This window comes from Neovison vison, chromosome 13, assembly GCF_020171115.1.
Source record: "Neovison vison isolate M4711 chromosome 13, ASM_NN_V1, whole genome shotgun sequence".
In the NCBI taxonomy this organism is placed as follows: Eukaryota; Metazoa; Chordata; class Mammalia; order Carnivora; family Mustelidae; genus Neogale; species Neogale vison.
The window spans coordinates 117,518,068-117,533,122 of NC_058103.1; the positions used below are offsets into that span (position 1 = coordinate 117,518,068).

Genomic DNA, 15,055 nt, shown 5'->3' on the forward strand with positions numbered 1-15,055 from the left:
CGTCCTGGCTGTCATTGGGAGCACCACTCTTACCCCAGGACGGTCTAGAGAGCTAGGTGTGGGGCCCCTGGCCTCCGCAGCCCTGGCCCCCCGATCCTTGGGTGATGGGTTCCACAATATCAAAGTTCTCTGCAGCTTTAGCATTCAGTAGGGTTTCTAGACAGACAGGCTGAGGCCCCAGAGGAGAAGCAGTTTGACAGAGAAGCAGAAAGTCTGCAGTTCTTGGCCCAGCCTCCTGAATGAGCCCCCTCCCACACAGGCACCCCCAGCCCACCCTGCTCCCCGGCAGTCCTTTCCCGTGGGCCCTGCTCCCGCCACATTCCTGGTTGCCCTGGGGCAGCCAGGCGGCCCCCCAGTCAGCGTGCGTCACGAGCAGCAGCATTCCTGGGTGTCTGCTGCCGCCTGACTTTATAAGGGAGGGAGTTTGGGAGTCAGAGCTGCTGGGCAGGATGGCCAGGGGGCACGCCCAGGGCCCAGGGGCAAAGAGGGGCGGGGGGAGACCTGGACACATGTATGCTGGGGAGGTGTACCCAGTGGTACTGAGATGGAGTGGGAGGGGGGAGAAGGGGGAATCCATAGTCGTTCGTTCATTCATTCATTCATTCATTCACAAGTATGGTAATGCAGCCATGGAAAAGAAGAACCACCTCGGGGAGACAGAAAGCCTGAGAAAGTTGTTAAAACCTGGAATGAGAAATGAAGACCCCCCCCCCTGCAAAAACTGGACTCAGGGGCAGACAGAAGCCTGATGGAGGAGATGAAGGAGGAGAACCCAAGGGAGACCCAGGAGGCTGGATGTTGGCGGCAAGCCTGCTGCTGTGGGCAGGAGTGAGGAGGGCGAGGAGGGGGCATGGCCAGCCAGCCAGGGAGGGGAAGGACTCCTGCTTTCAGGGGAAGCCAGCCCTCTCCACTGTAGCTTCTTGGGGTTGGGCACCCAGGGTGCGGATCCTGTTCCAAATCCACATCCTAGGCAGGCAGGGGTGAGGCTGGGAGAGCCCGTCTCCTGGGAAGTCTGAAGGGGGCCCTGGGGGAGGGCTCTAGGACGGCCAAGGCCAGGATGAAGGGCTCTCTGACTCTCTTGTGGGTGCCTAAGTGTGTGGCCCTGTGTAAAGGCAGGTGTCCTGCCCCCTCCCCAAGGTCACCCAGGCCCTCCAGCGCCCAGGCCAGATCCCCTCCCCTCGTGCCTCCAAGGGATGTGCTTTTTCTTTACCAGCTTTCAGGCTGCCAGCCTCGCCTGCCTGTCGTCTCAGCACTAGGGAGACACCCTGCTGGAGTCAAGGTGGGCCCCCATCTCTTTTCACTCCAGGATCTCTTGAGCCCTAAGATTCACTCTCAGGACACTCGGGAGTTCAGTTGCCTTTCTGGATCTTGTGAGACCAAGGAAGCCAGGCTGGTATAAGTTTCCTTAGCTATTGGCTGAATCCTGACCCTGGCCACTGGCCTCGGCTACGGGTCCTCTAACCCAGAGCTTGGAGGCCACCCAAGCCGAGGGGCACATATTGGGCGACATTTCCAATTTCGGGACCTCCTCTAAAAGGGGATTACCTTCAAGGACTGGTTCCCTGGGCCATGTGACCCAATCTTGAGACCCAGTGCGGTACAGAGGAAGCAGGAGGGAAAATGAGAGGTTTGCTCCAGAAGTGGCTCAGAGTCCACCCAGGCTGCAGGGCAGGGGCGGGGAGGAAGCTGGGCCTCAACGGAGTCTTTGTGCAAGGCGGGCTGCTCCCCAGGCCCGAGGCGCAGAGGGGTGGGGCTGCTGCGTGTGGAGCAATACTGAGAGGCTTTTCCTTGCCTTATAATTTTCCTTCTTGTGCAGGGAGATGGGTGGATTTCCAGGCCCTTCTCCACATCCCCTCTCCCTGGCTTTCCTGGCCCCAGGCAGGTAGGGAAAGCTCAGTGGGCCCAGGCTGAGAGGCAGGGGATCTGGCAGGGAAGAGAGCGAGAGACCCTTCTCACCCAGCCGCTGGGCTGCTGAGCAGCCCCTGCCCCCCACCAGGGTCTCTGGGACATAGCTCCCCTGTTACAGGTGAGGTAATGAGGCTCAAAGAGGATGCTTCTGGCATCGAGGCCGGGAGAGGAGCAGAGCAGGGCTGGATCGGAGCCCCTGGGCTGCGGCTCTGAGCCAGCTGGTGTGGTATCAGGGAGGACCGTGTGCGCACAGAAGCCGTGGGGGGGTTGTTGTTGCGTGTGCGAGTGGAAGTGGGCATGTGCTGGGCTCCAACAGGAGGAGGGTGTGAGAGCTGGCCAGCTGCCCAGGAGACACACTTTTTCCCTTCCTGTCCTCAGGGGCTCCCTGGGGGGGAGGGGGGAGCGGAGAGAGGAAGGGAGGAGAAAGCATCTGCTTTCTGGGGTTGGTTTGGCAGCTGGCCTCTCCTGGTGTGGCTGGACAGGCCTGGTTCTGGGGTTGGCGGGATCAGGGAGGGACCTTCTTCAGGCCTGGCTAAGAATGGCCAGTGATAAATGCTAGTCGTGCCCACTGGGGACTTGGAGACCAGGGAAGAGGGTGGTGGGGCAAGGGGCCTGGGTGAGGAGCTTCCCCTGGGGACGCTGTGGGGCCACCCCCTCTCTGGGGCTGAAGCCAGAGGCAGGATGCAGGCGGAAGCCTGTTGCTCGTCCCCGAGCTCCCCTTCAGTTCTGGGATGAGAAACCGCTAAAGGCAGGGCCCTTGGGGAGGTGTCCTGGGGCTTCCCCCAGCCTGGCAGCCTGGGCTTGGAGACAGTGAGTGTGTCAGCTGGGGTGGGGGATTGGCGGAAGCAATGACTGTTGATCTGGACACAGGCCTGGACAGTTTGGCCCAGCCTGCGCTCGGGAGTCTGTGCGCCTTGGAGAAGCCACGCTAACCCTGCCTTAGTTCCTCCAACTGAAATACAGTGGAGAGAGGTGGGATAATCTCACAGATGGCAGTCGCCTATCCAGGAGACTGGGGGAAGCAGGGGCTTGGGACAGTGTCCCTCCCCTCCCCCAGCCACATGCCGCTGTGGACAGGACAGAGGGCCCATACCCCCTGTGCAGGACTCCTGCCATCCAGGAGACCCGTACATGTGGGCCGACAGCAGAAACATCAGCACGTAAGGGAATACAGGGATCAAATGGAGGTGGCCCTTGGCCCCTGGGAGGGATTTTCTATGGGCTGGCCCTAGACAGGCTGAGTAGCAAGCTTCCAGCATGGTTGGGATGCCTGCAGGAGTGCGTGGCCTGGCAGAGTAGACTGAGAAACCCCAGAGTCCTTGCTAGGGGGCTCTGTGCTACCCAGATCCCCCAGAGATCCCTACCCTGAGACCTCTCCCCATGGACGGGCCCAACTCCTCTGGGAATAGGTTCCTGCCTACCACTCCCCACAGGCCAGGCGTGTGTCCCACCACTGTGCTCTCTCCAGGCCAACCTCTTCTCTCGCCTGGCCTCAGGCACAGGCTCTTCCTCATGGCACCCACATTTCTGTCTCCACACCAAGGCTCCGGGGCTCTGGGCCTGCCTGCCAATGTCTCCCGAGACATCTGGCCCCAGAAACACCCAGACGGACCTCCAAACCCTAGCCCACCCATCTCAAGCCAGACTTGGTGTCATCTCTCCCCAAACCTGCTTGCCTTTCAGAGAAGGCCTCACCGCCTACCTATGGCCGGGTAGAAATCTGAAAGTCATTTTGGACATTCTCCCTCTTTCCTCCCCATGTTCCAGCCATCCTGTCCCTAAATTCTCTTTCCAGTTCATCTCCCCCTCCTGCTCCTCTGTGCCATCCCACAGGGCAGATGGTCACCAGCCCCTGCTAAAGTTAATGAATTTCCTGCCTTGTTTTGCTAATAGCAACCATTCTTAACCCAAACTGGAAGTCGCCTTGCCCTTGTCTGAGAGCCTTTGATGGCTCCCCATTGCCCCACAATCCAGCCCCAACCCTGGTGTGGCACTGAAGGTGCTAGGTCACCCTGTCGCAGCCCTGCCAGGCTTTCTTGTTCACCTCCCGGGAACACCCCATGCACGTGTCAGCCTCATTATTAGACCTTGCGCTGTTTTCCGTCCGCACCTGACAGGTCCCCGCTCCCAGACTTTGCTCAGGCCAGCTCTACTTTCCTTTCTGCGGGCAGAATTCCCTCCTGCTCCTTCAGGAAGGAAGCCTTCTCCCGGCCTTCCCCACAGCCCACAGTTCCTTCTCTGCATTCGGGGTGCAAAGACCCCGAGCTGTGGCTTGGGGAGTTGAGCTCCTGTTACCTCTCTCGGTCAACAGGGGTGTCTCAGGAATAAGTCTGGCGCCACTTGGGGAAGGGAGATGGAAAGCAGGGAGGTCGAGAGGGGTGGCTGTTCTCCAGCTGAGCCAGCCGGCAGGAGCTGATCTGGAAGCTTGCCCTCAGCAGGTGGGGGGAGGGGAGGGGGACCATGACTGGGATGCGGTGGGGGACTGCTCCAGCCAGGGAGTGCTTTTCTGGGCCCGTGGTGACAGAGTCTGGTACTTGTTTTTAAAGAAAATAGAACCAGAGCCCCTATTTATAGCTGGAGGCCATGGCCACAGACAGGAGATGGCTGGGGCTGAGGCTGTGCAGGCTCCTGCTCAGGCAGGGCTGGGGGTGGGGTCATTCCCAGGCCCCCTGCCCACCCCGCCTCAGCCTCCAAGGAAGTGCCTGTGGGATCTTGACATCCCCTACCAAAGGATGACAGGATGACAGGATGTAGCCTGTGCTTCGGGGGCCAGGGAAGGAGGGGACTTGGGTGAGGGGATGGAAAATTTCCCTCAGGATGGGTCCCTGGGGCCCAGAGCCCCTTATGGGAATGGGTGGAGGTGAGGCTGTGCTGTGTGTGCTGAGAAGGCCCAGGAAGGCCCGGGAAGGCCCTGTGTGTGTGTGGAGCCGGATGTAGAGGCTGCACTGCGGGTTGCCATGGGGACTGGGTGAAGGAAAGGGGACAGAGCAGGGTCAGAGACATGGGGTGGCCAGACAGAGAGACAGCCACGGGGAAGAGACGGAGGGTTGAGGGAAGAGAGACCAGAGCTTGGTTGGCCCTGTGAGGGCTGGGGCTAGAGGAAGCCCAGAGAGTTCTGAGGGGGAGACCTCTGTGCCACAGAAAGTCTCCATGGCATTCTGGGCAGAGGTGCCAGAGTCTGAGCTGGAGCCGGTGAGGAGGGGCAGGAATTAGGTATCTCTGTGGCCTGGCCCACTCCCATCCCTGCTGGGCCCAGGGCCTTGGAGACCCTCCATCCCAGGGTGGGAGGCCCAGACCTGTTCTGAGGCAAAGAAGTGCTGTGGGGGCTGGGCTCACCTAGATGGGCTTTGTCACCAAGATCCCTGAAAAGCTGTCCTGGGTGCATGAGGTGAGGTGGTAGCAGGGATGTTGGAGACAGGTCTGGGCTCTGGGGTGGGTGTCCCTGGCCTGGAGGAGTTGCAGGCGGAGGCTGTGGTCTGGGCTCACACCTGCTGCCAGCCTCGATCCGGACCCCTCCCTGGGTTGTGCCGTTGGACGCTGTGGCCTGGCTGTAGCCTGGGGCTCGTGTCACGGAGCCCTCGCCACAGCCGGTGACTCAGACAGTTAAAAAAAGGAGCAGCTTGGAGCGGTGACTCAATTGGCTCTGGAGGGCCTGGGTGGGTCCGGCTGGTACAAGATGGGGTGGTCCGGGTTTATTTTTGGCTGGGTGGGGCTAGAGCAAGGGGGTGGAAAATGGGAACCGGGGGCGGAGCAGGGCCGCTACTCCCATCCTGGGAGAGCCCTGGGGCTTCATGCCCACTAGGGAAAGTGGATCCTAGGTGCCAGGGAGCTCGGGCAGGCTGGGCTGTCCCTTCGCCCCCTTGCAGGCCCAGCCCAGTTCACTGTTTGGCCTCACACAGGCAGCTGGCTCTCTGTGCACAGAGGCAGAGCCCAGTGTCCTGTTGTCAGGGGGCTTTTACAGCTGACCTTGGGGACCAACTATCCTACCCAGATGCCCAGAGAGGTAGAGTCTGCCTGAGGCCACACAGCGGGGCCAGGTATCCCAAGGGCTGTGGTAGCAAGGGTGACTCCGGGTCCCCACCTCTCCTGCCTCAGGGCTGTCAACATTTGGAGGGATGGGCTCTCATCTGGGTATCTGGTCCTGGAAGAGTTCTGGAAGAATTCACCGGGGCCTCAGCTGGGCACCAGATGCTGAGATAGGGCGCCTTAGCCGGGGGCAGGCACCTGGATGCTATTAGCGCCCATCCGGGGAGCGGGCCGAGCTCTGCCCAGTACTCTGCTGAGAAGAGTTAATTCTAGAGGGTGAAGGCAGAAGATGGGGGCCCAGACCCCACCCAGCCTCTCAGCTAGAGTGCCCCTCCAGCGGGCATGGCCCGGTTGCTCGACCCGCTCCACAGCCTGTTTCCAGGACTCATGTGGCCTCTCCCGCACCAGCTCTGATCTCACACACACGGACTCGGGCATCAGCAACATCCCCAATGGGTCCGAGCTGCTCAGAGCGGAGAGGGTGCTTGGCTCCCTCCATCTGCATTCTGCTCCGTGTGACACAGGTCCTCCTGCTTAAGGAGTCACCACTCCTTAACAGACCCCATGGGAACGCTGGCGGTCATCTCCCACCACCCCTCCAGAGGGCCCCAGGTGTGGGCAGTGGGCAGGGCAAAGATGGGTGTCCAGGCGCCCTATCCTACCAAAGTTACCGCTGCCTGCTCATTCTCTTTGTCCGCACCTGACAGGCTCTGAGTTTCATTTGGTGGTTCTTTGAACACGGACTGGTTATGTTGTACCCAGGACCAAGGGTCTGTGTCCAAGGGGCCATTAGGCTTTGGGGTGAGGCTGGGGAGGGCTGTCCCACTTCTCATCGTGGGAGAGGTGTGTGGGACTCAGCGGGGTGAGGCGGTCCGATGCAGGACCCCTCCCCTCTACTGAAGGGTCCTGGGCTGGCAGGCAGCCACTGGCTGCTCACTCCCTTGGGGACCCACCTTCCCCTTCCCCTGTCTCTGAGTCCCACACAGACTGGCTCACAGGACCGCCTCATCCATTCCCCCACCTTGGCACCTTTCTCGAAGATTCCCCATATTGATGGGCCTGCCCCAGTCCAGAAGACAATGGGAACAACAGAAAGGCAGCAATCCCCTAGCTGAGCCTTTACTCTGGCAAAGGGCTTTGATCCTCAATGCGCACTAGAGGTCAGAATCATTTAGACCCATTTTAGAGAGAAGACTGAGGCTCAGAAAGGTCACTCATCGAGGGGTAGGGCTGGAATGAAATCCTGGGCTCCCTAATGCCCTGTTCCTTACCACTGTGTGCCTGACCTCCCAGCCCTCCCACTTCCCCCAGCCCTGCAGAAGTTCCCGGAGCTGAGGACTCAGAGGAGGGAGAGGTGGGGCCCGAGTCTGAGGAGCGGGAGGGGGCTTGCTCTTAGCTGCTCCAAGGCACCCAAAAAGGGTGATTTGTTTCTTCCCTGACCATGGTGGGAAGTGTGTGTGTGTGTGTGTTTCTGGGCCTGTAGCCTGCCTGGCCAGCCTCCAGCTGCAGGAGACGGGGACCGGCCCCAGCTGCTGTGCGCAGGGAAGAGGCAGGGAGGGGCTGGAGTCGTGGGAATGAGCATCCTGGGCCCACTGGTATTTATAGCTGGCCCGTCCTGAAATGCGGGTGGGGGAGGGCTGCTCTTAGGTGGGAAAGGAAGTTGGTCTCCTCTCTCCAGCCTCCTCCTTCTCCCCAGAGAGGAGGCTGGCCTGGCCAGAGGTCCTGCTTCGGCCATGGAGCTGGGGGCTGTGAATCCTGGGTTGGGGGCTTTTCCCGGGACCACTGGCTGAAGTGTGGGGCACTCTTGGCTGTGTGTGCACGTGTGCACACACTTGTGTACGCGTACTTCCTGGGCATCGTACTGGTGCGGGGTCCTGGAGCAGGGGGCAGAAAGGCTGCTGGCCCCACAGACAAGGAGGGCAGGGCCCCAGAAAGGGGGAAGACCAGGCTGTGGACCTTAGCAGTCAAGGGTTGGGAAAGACCCACAGGGTGGAGGAATAGGAGCTGGGCCTTGGAGGATGAGAAAAGACCAGTGGCAGGGAACAGCTTGAAGAGAGGTGGAAGGGCACCAGGGATATGGTTATCATACGGTGGCCGAGCTCATGGGTCACCCTTTGGGACCCAGGATCACCTTTAGTGTAGAGGCTGATAGATCAGAGTGGGGGAGAGAGCCCAGCAGAGTCATGGTGTCTTCTGGATGCTTAGGAATGTCCCGTTTCATTCTAGAAGTGGCAGGAGTGGGATGCTGGGGCAGCAGGGCCAGGTCCCCAGGCTTGCCTGGGAGGAAGCTGGGATTATGTGCTGCTCCCCGCCCTCAGGCCCCCGGACTTTGCTCCCCCTGGGAAAGGACTGACGCCTTTCAGGGGCCCTTCGTATCAGTCTAGATTTGCATTCTTTGAAAACCAAGACGTTCTTCCTTGTATCTGACCTGAGTCTTCCCTGCTCTCAGCATGTTTCAACTCAAAGCAACTGCTTGGCTTTCCCGTCTTCTTTTCTTTTTTTTCAAGCCACAGAACACGTTATGAAAACTACATCATACACAAAACCCAGATCTATGTAAACCTGCTCCTGAAGCTGCTCTGTGTGGCTGGGGGCGGGGCTGGCCTCCCCCCACCACTCTGCCACGCTCAGTCCCCTCTGGATGAAAAGCCCTGGGGCATCCCAGGCATAGTGGGCAAAACAGTCACTGCGCCCCTCTGTGGGTTCAGTCCTATATGGAGCAAGCCAGTGGAGACCTCCGAGGAAAGCAGAAGGGAGGTCTGCCTGCAGGGAATGGCTCGTCCCGTGGGCAAGGCCAACACCTAAGCCAGATACACGGACAGAGAGCCAGGAGGCTTCGCCTGCACCCTGCTAAGGACTTGGTGTAGGACACTGAGAGTAGCTGCCCCTCCCTGGGCCCATTTTCCTATGAACCGTGGGAAGCCTCTGCAGTAAGGTCTGGGAGGGGAGGCAACTCCACTACCCACCGCAACAGTGAAGCCACAGGAGACACAAACTGACGTGGGAAGGCGCAAGCAGTGGCCGGAGGCCTGGCTTGGGCACCAGGGGGCTGGCAGAGCCGGCTGTTCTGAGGGCCAGGTGTGGCTGGGTGTGGGCAGGAGCTGAGCGGGAGGAAGGGATGGTCAACAGGACGGGCACTGTTCAGAGCTCTGTCCCCAGGCCACCTCCATGGCAGCCCTGAGTACCACTGCCCTCTGTCTGGGACGAATGTGGCTTCATTTGCTACCCCAGCCGTTGAAGGGTGGGGGACTTTCTTGAAGAGGATTTGCTTTTTCCTTGACAAAGGAGGGAAGGGCTGGAGAGGTGAGGTGTGGGGCACAGGAGCAGAGTTCTGGGGTCCTTGGGGAACTGTCTCACCCCTGAAGACCTGTCCCTCTCCCCTGCTGCGGAGGCCTGGGCCCACTGGTGAGTGACTGCCACCTGGCCCCATGTGGGCTGCTGTTGAGGGGAGTGACAACACTGCAGCCTGTGTGTCCCGAGGCCAGTCCCTGCATTTCTCTGAGCCTCAGCTGGGGTGCCTGGGTGGCTGAATGGGTTAAAACCTCTGCCTTCAGCTCAGGTCATGATCCCAGGGTCCTGGGATTGAGCCCTGGCATCGGGCTCTCTGCTCAGCAGGGAGCCTGCTTCCCCCTCTCTCTGCCTGCCTCTCTGCCTACTTGTGATCTCTGTTTGTCAAATAAATAAATAAAATCTTAAAAAAAAAATTTCCTCATCTCTAGAATGGGCACAGTCCCTGGCTTGCGGGGGTGATGTGAAGCTGCGTACAACAGGGTAGCTCCTCCTGCCCAGGATTTCTCTGGAGGTGAGTGTCCAATTAAACATAGCTCTACCCTCCCCCTGTTTGGAATAATGCGCCCTTCTGAGAAGCGAGAGAGCCAGGCACCTCTACCCCAGAGAGAAACCAAGTACAAAACTGTTCATAAAAAACTCGGTGCGTCCCCAGCACTCATCTACTTTCAGTAAGAATGATAACAGGCTAGGGGCGCCTGGGTGGCTCAGGGGGTTAAGCCGCTGCCTTAGGCTGGGGTCATGATCTCAGGGTCCTGGGATTGAGTCCCACACCGGGCTTTCTGCTCAGCGGGGAGCCTGCTTCCTTCTCTTTGCCTGCCTCTCTGCCTACTTGTGATCTCTGTCAGATAAAATGAATAAAATCTAAAAAAAAGAAAGAAAAAAAAAAGAATGATGACAGGGTACTTTTGAATCCCACCTGAAGCTTGCACCTGGAGAGTCTTAACTCTAGAAAGCTCTATGGACACAGGCATATGTCAGGGCAAGGGGGAAAGTTGGAGGCTATGGGGGAGCTGGGTGGGGTCCGGAGTTGGGGGAGAGGTTATAAAGGGGCAGAGGGACCAGGAAGGGAGCAGGCTCAAGTCCAAAGGCCCCCCTGTTCAGTTGGTCCTGGTGCTGAAAAGGAACCACAGCCCAGCCTAGCCCAGCAGCCCCTGCCCCCCTCCAGCCCTCGCCTCCTCACCCCGGGCCCCACCCAGCCCAGGTCTGTGAGCACGGCCACCGTGTTCGTGTTCGGAGCTCTCATACTTGTGTGCACACCCACATCTGAGTGTTCTAGTGAGTGTGTAGTCAGGCCTATTTCCAACTCCCCCTCCCCTGCCTGCCCCTCCTGGGCAGCACGCCCAGTTCCCAGAAGCAGCCTATACACTTCCTCTGAAAGCTCCCCGCACAGCCCACTCCCCTCGGCTGTCCCCACCAGCCGCCTGGCCCACCTGGCAGCCCCCACCACAGACCCCTGGGCGGACAGCACTGAGAGACGCTTGTCTTGCCACAGAGGGCAGGCGGACGTCGGATGGGGGCTGGCTCAATTATACTTGGTTCTTGAACAACTTTTCCAGAGCCTGGGTGGGCCAGGCCAAGGGCCTGGCCTCTGCCCTGCCCCAGAGGCCCCGGGGCAGTGCGCACGCGCACAAACACACACATCTCCAGCACCATTGCTCCCCAGAGGATCCCCAGAGGCAGAAGAATCTACCCGACTCAATTCCTTGAGTCCGTGGCTCCAGGGTCCCGTTCTGTGGGACTCCTCATCAGGTCGGAGTCCTCACCTGGGAAATGTGGAGCCCTCCCAGTGGGGTACTCCTGCCCTACCCGAAGTCCTACTTCAGCCCTCACCCTCTGTCTGGCCAGGTCAGAGGCGTGGGAGCCACTGCTCCTGCAGGCTCTGTGCCCACCCTGAGCTCTCAGCTGTACTCATGCCGTTCCCCCGGCGGGAATGCCAAGTCCACATCAGCTCAAACCGGTCTCCCCCACTGCTCGTCCCTCTGCCGAACGCCTCCCATAGGGCTCAGAAGAAGCTGGATGCCACCCTGGCAGAGTGGCCCTTAGCCCAAGCTCCCACACAGGCGGGGTGCTCCCCCAAAGCAAGGCTTCCTGGGTTGCTGGGACTCTCTGTGGGACCTAGAGCACTTCGCTTCCTCCCTGGGGTCTCAGGTTCCCAGTCTGTACTACTAGAAGCTTGGCCCAGGCAGTCTCCAAGGGTGTTTGAGTCCCAGGCCTCATGATCTAGATGTTCTGGAATGTTGATGAACGCAGGGAAAGCATCCTAATGTGCCTCACTCTGGTACCTGAGACCTCCAGGGCCTTTGCGGCCCGGGGTGTCTAGGAGGGATGGGAATGGCGCCTTCCTCAGGTAGAGGCTGACCCTATGCAGAAACTGGGAGAGGGTGCTGAGCCCGGCGTTGTGACAGAGATGGACTGTTGGAGGGGAACTCTGCCTGGGAGGGGGAGAAGATTCCCGTTCTCTGTCCCCTTCCCATCTCCAAATTCTTCCTAGAGGCAGAGACTGGCTTAACATAAAACACCACTGCTGCCATACTACTTTCCTGCCTTAAAATCTTCGTTGGCTCGCCGGTGCCAACAGGGCATAGGCTGTGGGCTATATTCTGCCATTTAAGGATTCTGTGCCCCAGCCCAATGGCTCTTCCTGGCTGGTGCTCAAAATAAGACTTCTAACCAGGCTGCTGCCTTTCCTGTCTCAACATGCTCTTCTCACATCCACCTCAGTGCCTTTGCTCAGGCTGAGCTCCTGCCTAGAGTACTGACCTCTCTCCATCCTCCAAAGCTTGGCTCCAGGATCACCTCTGGCCTGCCCCAGCCTGCCTGGCAGTTTCTCTTCACCATACTCTTCATCTGGATTTTGCAGACGTGACGGGAATTGCTGTTTGAGTTTTAATTTGCTTTTCTGCCTCCTGCATGAGTTCAAGTTCAGCCCATCCCTTTCCGTGCCCTCCTCATTGCCCAGCACAATGCTTGTACATTGTTGATGCAGAGAAGGTATTTGAGAATGGCTCTCATTTGAAGCCCGAGGGGATGGGGGTGCTGGAATTTCTTGGCTGGAGGCCACAGACTGGGTAAGCAGCCCACTCCAGTCACCCCAGATGGCCCCTTCCCATCTCTCCGGAGGCCCAGCCCATCACCCAGGCCCTGAGGCTCTGAAGGAGGGGGTCCCTGGGAATGGAAGCGGAGAGCCTGGGGACCCAACTCTGACTCACCCCAGTGGGGGGGGTCCTCCCCTGACTCATTTCCCTCTGGGTACCTCGTGATGCTGTCCGTTAGAGCTGGCTTCCCCATCTGATGGGGAGGAGGGTGTGGCCTGGGCCCTTGGAAAGGGAGAATCAGGCTCTTCCTCTGCTGAGAGTTGCTCTTGGGAATGGTCCCGAAAGATGTAGGCTGAAGTACTGATTCATACATGGGTAGTGGTGACAGATGGGCCCTGAGGCCACGGTTCTTATGGCATAACTAGACCATGCCTTGACTCAAGGAAGAATGCCGTCATGGCGGGATTTCTGGCGCGTGACCGAGAAGAGACGCATCCCGGTGCCCCTCAGAAGGTGAACCGTCACTCAGTCTCTGCTGGGGTCAGTCACCAATGCCAGGACAGGAAAGTGTGGCAGGGGTTGCCCAGGGGCTGTCTGAGGGACAGGCCCCTGTGGGAGTGTGGGACATCTGAAGGGATGCTGAGGCATGGGTGGTCTAGCAGGAGCTAGAGATGAAGGCAGGAGGAAGGTGGTGGTGAGGAGGCTGTACAGATTTACCTGGGGACAAGGAAGGGGGCCAGAGCCGTTGGAGGAAGCCAGAGGAGGCTGCTTCCACGTGGGGCCCCATACAGGGTGGGGCAGGGCGGCTCCCTCCCCATTTCTCGCCTTGTAGCACACCCCGTTCCCCTGGCAGCTGAGGCTGGGGTACTGGCTTCTTGCTGTCACAGAGTGTCCTCTGGGCACCAGGGCAGTCACCAAAAGCCTGTGGGCTCAGGGAGCCCAGACAGCATTGCGTGGCCCTGCTAGGTTTAGCGGACAACCGTGCATGAAGCCACACCCTAGACAGTCCGAGTGGGGCCAACCACAGATAGCCAGAGCCCACGGAAGCCCCAAGATGGAGAGCTGTCACTGGGGAGCCTGCTTCGGCCCCAGATTGGAACTCCCGGAGATCCCAGCCTGGAGGAGCAGAAGAACAGCCCCTTTCCCTCCCAGTCCGGGGCTGACTTCAGGGCCCTCCTGTCCCTTTTTTCTGCCCAAGGAGCCCCCCACAGCTCCAGCCAGGCCGGTGGTCTCAGGCCCCTTACTCACCTGCGGATGACAGTCTGGCTAACACAGCCAAGGTCAAAGTCAGGGCCAGGGCAGGGGCCGGAGGCGCAGGCTGCTGCCCTGAGCTCATCGCGGCGGGCTGTGCCGCAGGATTTGCCAGGAGCTGGGACGCTAGAAGAAAGGCGCTAGCGGAGAGAAGCTTGGAGGGTTGGCTCAGCCGACTGGGGCTGGGGCTCTGGAGCAGCCCGCTGCCACCGCCTTACTTAACTCTGGGGGCGGGGCAGGCGCCAGCCCGCGCTCCGGTTTCAGGACGGGGCTCCCCCATTGGCCCCCCTCACCCCCAACTTTCTTAAAGGGCCCGTGCTGGGCTGCTCCTCCCTGTTCAAGGGTGAGAAGACCCTTACAGCTCCGCTGGATCCATCCCCCGCCCTGCAGATCAGGAACCAAGTCCCAGAGGAGCCAAGACCCCTGGAGGTCTGACCCAAGGGCTCCAGGAGACCTCCTCTGGGTCTGAGCTGGGTTAGCCCCACTTCTTTTTCTCCTGCCCTTGCAAGGATTGGTGTGTGTGTGTGTGTGTGTGTGTGTGTGTGTGTGCTCCAGGCCTATGAGGACAGGCGCCTACCAACACACAAACTACTTTTGGGCTGCTTTCCTTTAAGGTCTCCTTGGGACTCCATTTGGACAGAGAGGCACCAGCCTGAGGTTCTGCTCTGTGTCCCCTGGCATTGTGATCTTGGCCTTCTCTGCCCCACACAGCCTCCATTTCCTAGTCTACGAAAGAGAGATGTTCCAGACTCTCCCACAAGGCAGTATCATTTGCCTCAAAATGACCCCACAAAGTGGGTAAGAACCAATCCCTCCCTCCCCCTCCCCCAACCCCATTTTACATTTTATGGAGGAGAATGTTGGCTCAAGAGCCAGAAGCCGTTCTTACCAGGCCCCAGGTGGAGTGTAGGTCCCTGGCCCTTTGGGACTAAGACTCCAAGTCTCCTAACTCCTGAATCTGGGTGTTCCAAATTCCTAGAGCTGCCTCCTGGAAATCTGGCCGTGCATTAGATCCTACCCGACAGCTTCAGGCTGGGTCCTGCTCCTCTTGATTCCCTCTGAGGCAACAACCTCAGCCTTGCCCCAAACAGGAGGAGAAAAAGCCATACTACCACAGAACTTCCAGCATGTAGAGGCTCTGCCCGCTCTGTGCCTAGCCCCAGCATCGGCATTGCCGGCCTCAGCTTCTCTGCCCAGCAAGTGGGTGGAAGAGCACCCCCACCGTGATTTTCCCTCCCTTCTTTCATCAGAATCCCTCTTTCAGGGGCACCTGGGTGTTTCAGTCTGTTAAGCATCTGCCTTGGGCTCAGGTCATGATCCCAGAGTCGGGTTGAGTCCTCCATCCAGCTCCCCGCTCAGCGTGGAATCTGTTTCTCCCTTTGACTCTCCCCTCTCATGTTCTCTCTCAAATAAATAAATAAATAAATAAATATTTTAAAAAAGATTTTATTTATTTATTTGACAGACAGAAATCACAAGTAGGCAGAGAGGCAGGCAGAGAGAGAGAGGAGGAAGCAGGCTCCCTGCCAAGCAGAGAGCCGGAT

General features: G+C 59.2%; 1 protein-coding gene across 1 annotated transcript in view; it reads right to left on the minus strand.

The window, feature by feature from the left end:
* The window catches only part of CSPG4 (chondroitin sulfate proteoglycan 4), a 35,147-nt gene extending 21,458 nt beyond the window's left edge, over positions 1 to 13,689 (minus strand). The window contains exon 1 of the mRNA XM_044230709.1: positions 13,509 to 13,689. Coding sequence (XP_044086644.1) covers positions 13,509 to 13,596 — 88 coding nt within the window. The 5' untranslated portion in view covers positions 13,597 to 13,689. The remainder of the gene's footprint in view (positions 1 to 13,508) is intronic.
* Between the last annotated feature and the right edge of the window lie 1,366 nt (positions 13,690 to 15,055).